This window comes from Papaver somniferum, chromosome 1, assembly GCF_003573695.1.
Source record: "Papaver somniferum cultivar HN1 chromosome 1, ASM357369v1, whole genome shotgun sequence".
NCBI lineage: Eukaryota > Viridiplantae > Streptophyta > Magnoliopsida > Ranunculales > Papaveraceae > Papaver > Papaver somniferum.
This window is the reverse complement of record NC_039358.1, coordinates 200,554,492-200,566,690: the sequence shown is the minus strand read 5'-3', so window position 1 is coordinate 200,566,690 and position 12,199 is coordinate 200,554,492. Positions and strand designations below refer to the sequence as shown.

The following is a 12,199-nucleotide window of genomic DNA, read 5'->3' as shown; positions in this document are numbered from 1 at the left end:
ACCTCGCTTCTTAGACTTGATTTCCTCTTCCTCCTCCTCCTCCTTTGTTGCCACTAACGATGGTTTAATTTTTTTGGGTTGTTTGTTCCTTTTTTGTATTTCTTCTTCCATTGCTGCAATTGATGTAGTTGTTCGCTTGCATCTTCGAAGTATGTTGTCGATTGATGATGGACTTGCCATTGAAAAGGTTTTTCATTCTGATTTTTTACTCAATAATAACTGAGAGGGGTTACCCTCCTTATATAGATTAGAGTTCCAACGACTCTAATTTTTGAAAATATGGCCGTTGAGGTTTCTGAAAATATGGCCGTTGAGGTTTCGTATCAATGATGCACTACAATCGGTTGCTAACGATACACGTATTTCCTCCGAAAAGGACATTCGGTAGCGAACTTAAATTTTTATCTACCGATTAGGTTGGTATTTCTAAACACGACTATATTATTCGGAGGCTAATTTTTTTTTTGTAAAGTCCTGAATGTACGATGGCCCAAAAATCAGAATTTGGGAAAAACTGATACTTTTCAAAATTTGAACTTGCAATAATCGGAAGTCAACTCAGTTACCCAAACTTCCGAATATGGGTTGTCCAACCTTCTATATTGGCCTTTGGAACCACCTAGAGCCATGGCATGGTTTGTTTTGAACTTGTAATATTCGGAGGATAAATTTTTTTTGTAAAGTCCCGAATGTACGATGGCCCAAAAATCATAATTTGGGAAAAACTGATACTTTTCAAATTTTGAACTTGCAATAATCAGAAGTCAACTCAGTTACCCAAACTTCCGAATATGGGTTGTCTAACCTTCTATATTGGCCCTTGGAACCACCTAGAGCCATGGCATGGTTTTTTTTTGAACTCGTAATATTCGGGGGATAATTTATTTTTGTAAAGTCCCGAATGTACGATGGCCCAAAAATCAGAATTTGGGAAAAACTGATACTTTTCAAATTTTGAACTTGCAATAATCGGAAGTCAACTCAGTTACCCAAACTTCTGAATATGGGTTGTCTAACCTTCTATATTGGCCCTTGTAAAGTCCCGAATGTACAACACAAATCATTGTCATTTATCTGCTCTTCTTTACTTTACGACCGTGACTACCTCCCAGTCCTGCACGACCACGGGTTTGAGCACCTTCAGTTGGAGCATATGTATTGTCTACCGAATAAATATAGAGTGAGTTATAGAGTTAAAGAAAAAACCTGCAATAGAACCACGTTCCCGGCAACTTGGCAGGTTCCTAGCCTCGAAGCCTTTCTCAACTCTTCCATCAAGAATGCTAGGCATGCCGTGCCCCAAGAATAGTCACCGACTTCATGGAGAGGATCCAAAAAGTTGTATAAGGTTGGCGTCGATCCGGTTGCCAGAAGTATTGGGGAATATGGCAATCCCAATACACAAAGGAGATATGTGGTGGCAGCGTGGTTCACTTGCTCATCAGTTAACGTTCCATTCTTTTCCTTCTCGAAGGTGCCTCGGAACATATTCATCAAAGCTGTAATGTTGATCTGTCTTGTTCTGTAACTTGCATGCCTCCTAAACTCTGCTTTTGTTGTCTCTTCATCCCAACCTAAGAACTTTTTAGTGAGAGCATAAAGTTGTGCCCAACTTAACTGCTTTGTGTAGTTAAACTTCACAGCTGTGCCTTGGTTGGGAAGGTTAAGAATCTGCACAACATCATCCGGGGTAATCGTCATCTCCCCATACGGCATATGGAAAGTATCGGTCTCAGGATACATTCTCTCCACGAACGCCGATATGGCCACACGATCATGTTCCAACAATGAATTCTCGGCGGCATTAGCTAACCCCGAGTTGGCAACAATTGACTTGAACCTTTCACATTCACCGGATAAAGGTCATGCAAGCATTTTTGTTGGTGCGGCGATAGGTTTGAGTAGACGGACCGCATCTTGATGATCCTATTAAAGTACATAAAAAAATCCTTAATATAAATATTACGATATAACACATAGACAATACATTAATAAAAATAGTAATTTTATTACCTCGGTTTCGTATATTTCTCTGGCCCATGAGTCTTTGTATCCAAATATCAATTTTCCTCCATCCGCCGGTAGCCCAAGGATTGTGCCTGCTGAAATACCCTTCTTCTTCAAGTGCTGAGGGACAAGATGTGATACTTTCTTAGCAATATCCTTCTTTACACCATCTTTTCCTTTTTTGGCTTTTTGGGTACCACTTGGTTGTCCTTCTTCTTCTACTCTTGGCATTGGATCAACTGGTTCAATTTCATGGTGGGGTGTAACTTGTGGAGCAGTTGGTTCTGCAATTTGTTGAGCGGCTTGTTCAACACTTGGTTGCACCCCTTGTTCACTGCCTTGTTGTTCTACACTTTGTTCAGCACTTGGTTGCACTCCTTGTTGACTGCTTTGTTCTTGTAAGCTTTGTTGAGCATTTGAATTATCTTTGGCACTCCTTTCCCTCCTAGCACTAGCTGTCACTTTCTTCCTCCTTTCTCGACTTTGTCTAAACAACAAAGAAAGGAACAATATTTACAAACTATACAATCGGAAGACAAAGTATGGAAATATAACCCGAATGTACACATTCGGACGTAAGAAGACACATATTGTTCCCAAATGCAAAACAATCGAAATATAACTAAACATATTTACAACCGAATATGCATCAATTGGAGTTCAGAAGCTCTAAAATTTTCATCCTACACAATCGGAAGACAAAGTACACAACTATAACCCGAATGAACAAATTCGGAAGTAAGAAGACACATATTTTTCCCGAATGAAAAACAATCGGAATATATTTAAACATGTTTACAACCGAATATTCATCAATTGGAGTTCAGAAACACTAAAATTTTATCCTACACAATCGGAGGTATAAAACATTATATTGTCTTCCGAATAAATACTGGCCCCAAAATGGGATTTTTCCTATATCAGAAATTTTGAGATTTTTTCAATATATATATATATTCGGTAGTGAGTGTACTTCCGAATACTGTGTGTCTACTTAAATACATTCGGGATCCAAAAAATTCATTAAACTACCGATTATTACCAGTTTGTATCCAAGAAAATATGGCCAACAATATTCGGCCGATAACCATCAAATATTTCTCCCGAATACTGTCGATGTTCTTGAGAAATGAAGAACACGACCACATTCGGAAGTAAATAAGCATGAATATCGCCCGAATCTGGATAAATAACCGAAAACCCTAGATTTTTTTTTCTCGATTCGTCGAATTAAAGCGAAATAAACCCCAAAAATAATAGATTCTTACCTAATTGGGGCCATTTGAAGTTGACGAAGTGTTTGACTATCGGAATCGCCACCACCGACTACATCGACGGGTACTTCTTCTTCGCGTTCTTCTTCGTTTGCAGCAACAATTTCTTTATTTCTTGCTAAAATCCCAATCTTTGGATCGATACCCCGAGCAACGTTTATGGTTCTAGGTCCGTGGGTTTCATTTCCCTTATCCATTGTTTTATAAACGGATCGACGATGTTTTGATTTTACGATTCGCGACGATGTTTCGGTTGAACACAAGAACGAGGGAAAGTTTTTTTTTCTTCCATAATCGGAAGATAATATGAAACTGGAAGAAGAAGAGTTGAAATGAGTAGAATTTTTTTTAATTTGGTTTTTATACAGTTTTACCAGAAGGACATTTATGTAACTTCAATATCATATAAGGTACCCCTTAACTAGAGTCTTTGGCTGGGTATAAATTGATGGTCCCTAAATTCTTTCGAGTGGCCCCTAAAAACGGGAGGCAAAAAAGGGCCGGTCCCAAAAAAAATCGTTCCAAAATTAACTTTGACCATCCACCTAATTAGATGTGTCCCATTGGACTTGCTCTACCACTACCAATAAAATTTGCAATTTCTAATGGGTTTGCAGCTCAATATTGTCCAAGTTTCATTTTCTTATCCAGGATCACTAATCAGTGAACGGTTAGGATCTTATCAGACTTGGTCCCACTTAGTGGTATCATTATCTCTTTGTTTGAAAATGATATAACCTATGTGTCCCCTTTCCTAGTCCTGGTTATTGTAGATTTGTAGTATATGTCTAGTCAGCTTGCTTTATTAAGATCAAATCGAATCCCAGAGAATTTCTTTTCGTTGTAAATTAGTTGCTCCACTTTTTACGTCCACTAACTTGCAAAGGTGGACCCTACTTAGTCATGATCCGAAGATCAAACATCATGAACAGTCATGATCTATGCCATCAAAAGATCCACGGTGGAAAGTACTAAGAAAAAGTACAGCTTAGCTGTGTGGAATCATTTTCTAGGATACAGAAAAAGACGTAGATTCCTAAAAGGCGGAGACATGGGCCAGACCATACAGCTGCCACCCGTTAAGTTCCATGCCAATCTCTCTTTTTAGACTTGGCAACCGGATTATGTAGGGTTAGTCTGGATCCGAGATGTATTTACGGGTCATAACTGTTGAACCTTTACCGGCTTAACCCAATATGGTTTTTGTGCATTTGAAAACCAGGCTGATTAACATTGTCCGAAAATGACTAACACCATGTTTGTTTACTCCTGACTCATCTGAGTCGTCTGGATCTGAGTCATCTGGATCTGAGTGAAATCACCTGACTCATCTGGATCTGACTCGATATGTTTGTTTTGAGTCAGATTTGACTCATCTGACTCAAAAATGTGAGTCAGTGGTTTGGTCCCATGAGTCAAGGATATTTTGTTACCTGACTCAAATGGGGGTCCGAATCAGGAGTTATGTCTAAGTCATATATCGAATCAGATCTGACTCAAAATGCAAAACAAACGGTCTGACTGCTGACTCGGCCCGAATCAGAAATTGACTCAGATCTAGACGCCGAATCAGCTGCAAACAAACAAGATATAAAATGATCACGTAAGAACTACAATACGTGATTCATCTACATCATACGTATGTTGAGAGAAACTGATACTAATGTATCGACAAAAGTTACTATATTATGATATTTCCAATTTTACTACAACGTCTACTTAGTTATAAAAGCAATCTATATGATGTAAGTGGCAATTTCTCCCGAGTATAAAAAAATACGACAACAATGGTGGAAGATTTTTCCACATAATAGATGGACTTCAATCTCATCCACTAAACAAATTTTTTACACCTGCTTTCGCACTTAATTCAGTATTTTGGAAATGTTTAACAGAAAATGCACCATAAAGGTTGAGATATTCGATCTCCATCGTCTTTTAATTAGGCAAAAATTTAGTATTTTGTTTCTTTGAACACAGACCCAAATACTGAAACTTCCTAATAATTGTGAAATATAAAATTCCATTTCGGTTTAATCTTGGAAAACCATAACGGGTTCAGGTAAGGTCGGGTAAGACCCATATTCATGTTTCGTACCATACCCAGATTCATGAATCTAATTTCTCTCTACCCCACAGAACAGGTTCTAAAGAAAGAAAAAAACTACCCCAAAAATAAACCCTACTTTTTCTCTCCTCCCCATCTTCTTCTACCTCCCGTTTTTCAAATCTCACAAAAATCAAAACCCTAAAAAACAAAACAAAGAAAAACTCTCTGGATCTGAATCCAAAAACACAACCTCCTCAACAATGGCGACACCAAGAGAAGAGAATGTGTACATGGCAAAACTAGCAGAACAAGCAGAGAGATACGAAGAAATGGTTGAATTCATGGAGAAAGTAACAAACAGCATCGAATCAGAAGAACTCACAGTTGAAGAAAGAAATCTATTATCAGTAGCATATAAGAATGTTATTGGTGCTAGAAGAGCATCATGGAGAATCATATCATCTATTGAACAGAAAGAAGAGAGCCGTGGTAATGAAGATCATGTTAATATCATCAGAGATTACAGATCTAAGATTGAGACTGAATTAACTGGTATTTGTGATGGTATTTTGAAATTACTCGATTCTAGATTGATTCCATCTGCTTCTGCTGGTGATTCTAAGGTCTTTTATTTGAAGATGAAGGGTGATTATCATCGTTATCTTGCTGAGTTTAAAACTGGTCCTGAACGTAAAGAAGCTGCTGAATCTACACTCTCCGCTTACAAATCTGCTCAGGTATTTTTTTTAATTTTAAATTTCTTTATTTGATTCTTGTAGGGTTAGTTTTCATGTTTTTGATTGTGATTGTTGATGTTATTTTGATTTGATTTATTGATACAGGATATTGCCATGACTGAGTTGGCACCAACTCACCCGATCCGACTAGGACTTGCTCTTAACTTCTCTGTCTTCTATTACGAGATCTTGAACTCTCCTGATCGTGCTTGTACTCTTGCTAAACAGGTAACTACAGCCAGATCTTTGACAATCCCCTGTAATTTTGTTTTCCATTGTATTGATTGGATTTCTGTAGAATTGTGTAAGAATAATCTTAATGATGAAAATGTTAAAATCCTTTAAAGCTGATTCATAATTTAATTGGATTAATTCTTTGTGTGAATAATCTTAATGATGATAATGTTAAAATCTCTTAAAGCTGAAAGATGCATATAATAGTTCTTTGTATGCCTTTTTATTTGGAGTTATCTTGTTTCCACTGAAAACATACATTTAAGTAGAATATTGCAAGTCTGTTTTTTATTCACATGCTTATCTTCTGGATTTGGGATGTGAGAATGATGCTAATGATGATAATGTTAAAATCCTTTAAAGCTAATGCATAATTTAATTGGATGAATTCTTTGTATGAATAATCTTAATGACGATATTGTTAAAATCTCTTAAAGCCAGAACATACAATTAGTTGGATTTATTCTGATGATGATGTTAGATTTACAGCCAAACCATACTTTTAATTGGATTAATTCTTTGTATGAATAATCTTAATGATGATAATGTTAAAATCTCTTAAAGCCAATACGTAAATTTAGTTGGATTAATTCTTTGTAAGAATAATGTTAGAATGTTTTACTGATTGGATTAATTCTTTGTATTTGTTCTTCGTTGGCGTTATCGTGTTTCTACTTAAAACACACCTCTAAGTAGGTAATTTGCAAGTCTGTTGCTTACATATGCTTATTGTTTTTGTTTGGGATGTGTGAGTGATTGGAATTGTTCTGTTTGTTTATCAGGCATTCGATGAGGCAATTGCTGAACTTGACACTCTAGGAGAGGAATCCTACAAGGACAGTACTCTGATAATGCAGCTTCTTCGTGATAACCTTACCCTGTGGACCTCCGACATGCAGGTATACATAGAAAAACTTCCTTTCATTCTATCTTCATTCAATTTATGTTGTTTTGGTGCGTGATTTGATATTGATTATGCTGTTGTGATGTGATGTAGGATGATGGAGTGGATGAAATCAAAGATGCAGCACCAGCACCAACTAAGGCTGATGAATGAGAAGCTTGCTTTATGTTGTGGTTTTAATTGTTTCTTTTTTTTTTCAAAAGAAGGTGCTGGAATATTATCACCTAGCTATCTCCATGTAGTCGAGATTGTTCATTTTTTTTTTATCTTTACCTTTTCCTTGTTTTACTGTTTTACCTGGAAGGTAAATGGACCATGTTTTAGTGTTTTAAGCTAATGAAATTGATTTTCATTTATAATTACCAACTATGGTTATCTTTGTCATTTAGATTGTTTAATCAAAGTGTTGGCTGATATGGATTGACAATATTAGTAGATATTCCCACTTCAAATGAAGTTTGTTTCTCCATTTTCAAACTAAGAAACTAGGACCCAGAAAGAAAAGACTCGTAGCCGAAAAACATGCAAAAATGACATCTTGAACTATCTCAGCTCAAAAGCAACAACTAAAACAAGAGAATGAAATGCTCGAGAGATGTAGGGAAGATAAATTAGACAAGCGCGAAAAAACAAGAGGTACTTGAGAAGAGTTCAAGTCAACAAAATAGAGAGCAGGTGATAATGTTTGTTGTTGTTTTTAATGTTCATGTTTTGTTTTAATAGTTCCTAGAATTTTATTTCCACATTTCCTAATTGTAGGTTGAAGGTTTAATTAAAAGAAGGTTGTTATATTTTTCAGTTTGCACAACATTCACTCTACCAACTCCATAAGATTCAACACATATTGGAATTGAGCAAACACCATCAATCTACAGATTAGAAAAGCATATCTTTCATACAAAAACAAAAGAAACCAAAATTTCGACATCGTTTGATATACTTTTCAGACATGCTTTTAAAAGACAACAGTAAAAGAAACTAAAAACTAACAGATTTTGCAGTTTTCACAACAGTCACTCTTCCCTAGAATTCAATATATATTGGAATTGAGCAAATTAAATCAATCCGCAATAGCTCTCTAGGATTCAATACATATCAGAATTGAGAAAATTCAATCAATCTGCAAAGTAGAGAAACATATATTGCATACATTATTTATTTATTTATATTTATTTTTTATTTATTTTTGAAATTTCGACAACATTTGATACACTTTTCATACATGTTCCAGAAAGGTAGCAGTAGAGAATTTTTCTATTACAGCGGTTGTGATGGCATCACATTCTTGCCGGATTTTTCCAGAGTGCTTTCGCAAACGAATCCATTTTGAATTTGATATATGCATTGCTTGTGAAGTATGTGTTCGTGTATACCCTATTGATCTGTCCACTGTTGATTGGAAATTACAAACAGATATTTGGAAAAAACGATTGCTTACACATGTTTTGTTAAACCTTCTAGAAGATTATTATACATTGGTTCATTATGATAGTTGATGCCTTGTTTGTGTCATGAAAAACTTTATAGTTGTCATCTTCGAGTGTGATCCATGCCCCATCTCGCTCCCCATATTGGATTATCATGTTACACATGAATCCACAAGCCAACATTATGTATTTTTAATCCTCTTCATCCCAATATTTTACAGGACCTCTTAGTATATTCCATTTGCTTGTAGAATGCCAAATCCCCGCTCAACATATTTTCGAGACGCTTCTTACACCATAGTAAAGCATTTTTCTTCCATGGTGCATGGATGTTTATAAGCTTGGACGTAGTTAATAACTTTGGGTAGGTCTTATTGTAAGTAGTAACCCATGTCATATCTTGTACCATCTACTTAAAGTTGAACCTTTGGCGCGTTGAATAAATTTGTTAGAGCACTGCTCGGTCGAACTCGCAAGCGTTGCTATCTCAAGCTTGTTTGTCAAGTTTACTTGAATAAAACTATATACTTGATTTCTAGTCTGCTTATAACTATGTCTCTGATTAGGGTAGAAGTGTGTAGTTGAGCATTATACTTCACGGCGTTCACCAATTAAAGAAGAAGATCTATTGAAGAGCTTGGAAGAACTTCATCAACAAAAGGTATGTGGAGACTAAAACTTATCTATCACTCAGAAGTCTATTCAATTCTATCTTCTAATGAGACTAAGTCGTATAGCTATATAGACTTTGCATTATACACATTTGAAATTTCGAGCCGAGTTTATCTCGTTTATATGTTTCTCGAAATACGTGTTGGAAGCTTTTTTAGCTTTAGCTAAACTTCATCATATACTTGACAAGTTTAGTTGTAGACAATTTATTTGTTGGAAACTAAATATTAAGTCAAGATGATCATGTGAAAATTACCTTGAACATCTTACATGATTTGTGTGAGACAATCATTTTATGTTAACTTGGGGAGTTTCGTATTGATCAATTAATCACTTGAAAATTACTTGAAGCTAGTGGTATGTGTAAGATAACCATTGTTGTATTCTAAGGATGTTTTAATGATTAAATGATAGTTTTAGAACTACTACCAATGTCTGGATATAACAAAGTATGCGTACCTAGTATGCGAACTGTGAAGTTCTAGTTCAGGTTCAGAACTCTTGTTTCCGAACTGTGTTTACGAACGGGTTTACCTGTGAAAGGTCCGAAACTGTGGTTCGCATACTCAGTGGTTAGGTTCTAAAATCGGTAAGTATGAAAATTCATACTCATGAACTCAGGTTCGTTTGCGAACTAAAGTCCCTGGAACTTTAATGAAGTAATGTATGCGAACTTGTTTTGCAAACCGTGGCAATATGTTCATGATTGGTTCTTGTATAAGTACTTTTGTACAACTACAAACCAAACCGAATATGTTTCAAATTGTTCATGGATATTTATATCAGATAGTGAATATTTGAACAACTCTCTTGAAGCACATTTAGATTCATTTGATTATCTATCATGATTGATTGATAAACATATTTGATCTAGAAGTGTTAGATGAATATGTCTAAACCAAACGTGTTCATATGGCTAACTTCGGTTAACTGTTATTGAGCCAACTACTGGTTATACACGTTTAGGTACGGTTCATCTATATATATCTAAATATAAGTATATTTCATTTGTGTGTATCAATCTAATACCATATAACGGTGGAGATTGATTGTGAAAATAAGGGGGTCTAACAACCACACGCAACAATTCGTTTGGAAATATGAGAGGACTTACTCCAATACACTTTCTAGAGAATCAACTAGACAGTCAGACTCAATCTAGAATAAAGTATATCAAAGAGTTTAATATCTCTAACTCTTAATTCAATCTGCAATCAGCAAATAGAAATCTGCGAGCCCGATTGAATATAAAAGGAATTACTTGAACGGTACCAAAGACCAATGTTCAAGTGTCAATCAATGTAAATCACCAACCAAAGGTTGGATATTCTAATTGATTGATCTTAACGCACAACCTGTGATATTTCAATTATATAACAAAATATAATGCGGAAAAGAAATAACACAGACACCATAATTTTGTTAACGAGGAAACAGCAAATGCAGAAAAACCCCGGGACCCAGTCCAGATTGAACACCACATTGTATTAGGACGCTACAGATAATAGCCTACTACCAATTAACTTTGGACTGGACAGTAGTTGGACCCTAATCAATCTCACACTGATTCAAGGTACAGTTGCGCTCCTTACGTCTCTGATCCCAGCAAGATACTTCGCACTTGATTTCCTTAGCTGATCTCACCCACAACTAAGAGTTGCTACGACCCAAAGTCGAATACTTGATAAACAAATCTGTCTCACACAGAAAAGTTTATAGGATTGAATAAATCTATCTCCCATAGGAATACCCAAGAGTTTTTGTTCCGTCTTTTGATAAATCAAGGTGAACAGAAACCAATTGATAAACCGGACTTATATTCCCGAAGAACAACCTAGTATTATCAATCACCTCACAATAAACTTAATCGACTAGCGAAACAAGTTATTGTGGAATCACAAACGATGAGACGAAGGTGTTTGTGACTACTTTTCTATCTTGCCTATCGGAGATATAAAAATCTCAATCCAATTTTAAAATTGCACTCAATCAAGATAGAAACTGCAAGATCAGATCATGCAACTACAAAGAGAATAGTTGGGTCTGGCTTCACAATCCCAAAGAAGTCTTCAAGTCGTTAACCTACAGGGTATTGAGAAGAAACCTAAGGTTAAAGGAGAATCGACTTTAGTTATGCAACTAGTAACACACAGGAGGTGTGGGGATTAGGTTTCCCAGTTGCTAGAGTTCTCCTTTATATAGTTTTCAAATCAGGGTTTGCAATCCAAGTTACCTTGGTAACAAAGCATTCAATATTCGTCGTTAAATGAAAAACCTGATTCAACCAAGCTAATATCTTTCAACCATTAGATCGCACTTAGATTTTTATACACAAATGAAATGTACCCTCATTTAGGTTTATGTAACCGTACCCAAACGTGTACACCATGTTGGTTCACAAATAGTTAACCGAGGTTAGACATATGATTACTCTCATGTCAACCTTATTCATCTTATCCATAACTAGTTCAAATTACTCAAATGAAACTAGTTAAAGAGTTTTTCAATTGCTATATTCTCATGGATTTATACAAGAACACAATTGAAGCAAAATCGGTTTGATTTACTCGAATCGATACATGAACACTATAGCCACCATTTGCAAAGATTGCATTCTTTATTGATAAATGTTTAGGATCATGTACAACCAATTTTACAAAGTAACCTACTTTAGTATGCGTATGGGTATGCGTACTTAAGTAACCGGATTTGAGTTTGTTTTAGTTTGAAAACTCAGCAGAAACTCACGGATGTGAACTTTCCGCCAGTATGCGTACGGGTACGCGTACTTTAGGTAACCGGATGAGTTTGGTTTTGGTTTTCAAACTCAGCAGAAATTCACGGACGTGAACTTCCGCCAGTATGCGTATGGGTACGCATACTTACCCAGTCTC

The 12,199-nt window shown here is 36.0% G+C and overlaps 1 protein-coding gene across 1 annotated transcript; it reads left to right on the top strand.

Moving 5' to 3' along the window:
- Positions 1-5,451: 5,451 nt before the first annotated feature.
- LOC113311993 (14-3-3-like protein) lies at positions 5,452-7,572 on the top strand. Its single transcript, XM_026560774.1, has 4 exons — positions 5,452-6,068; positions 6,174-6,296; positions 7,085-7,201; positions 7,300-7,572. Exons 1-4 carry the CDS (start codon positions 5,592-5,594, stop codon positions 7,357-7,359), a joined length of 777 nt encoding a protein of 258 aa, XP_026416559.1. The 5' UTR covers positions 5,452-5,591; the 3' UTR covers positions 7,360-7,572.
- The last annotated feature ends 4,627 nt before the right edge of the window (positions 7,573-12,199 follow it).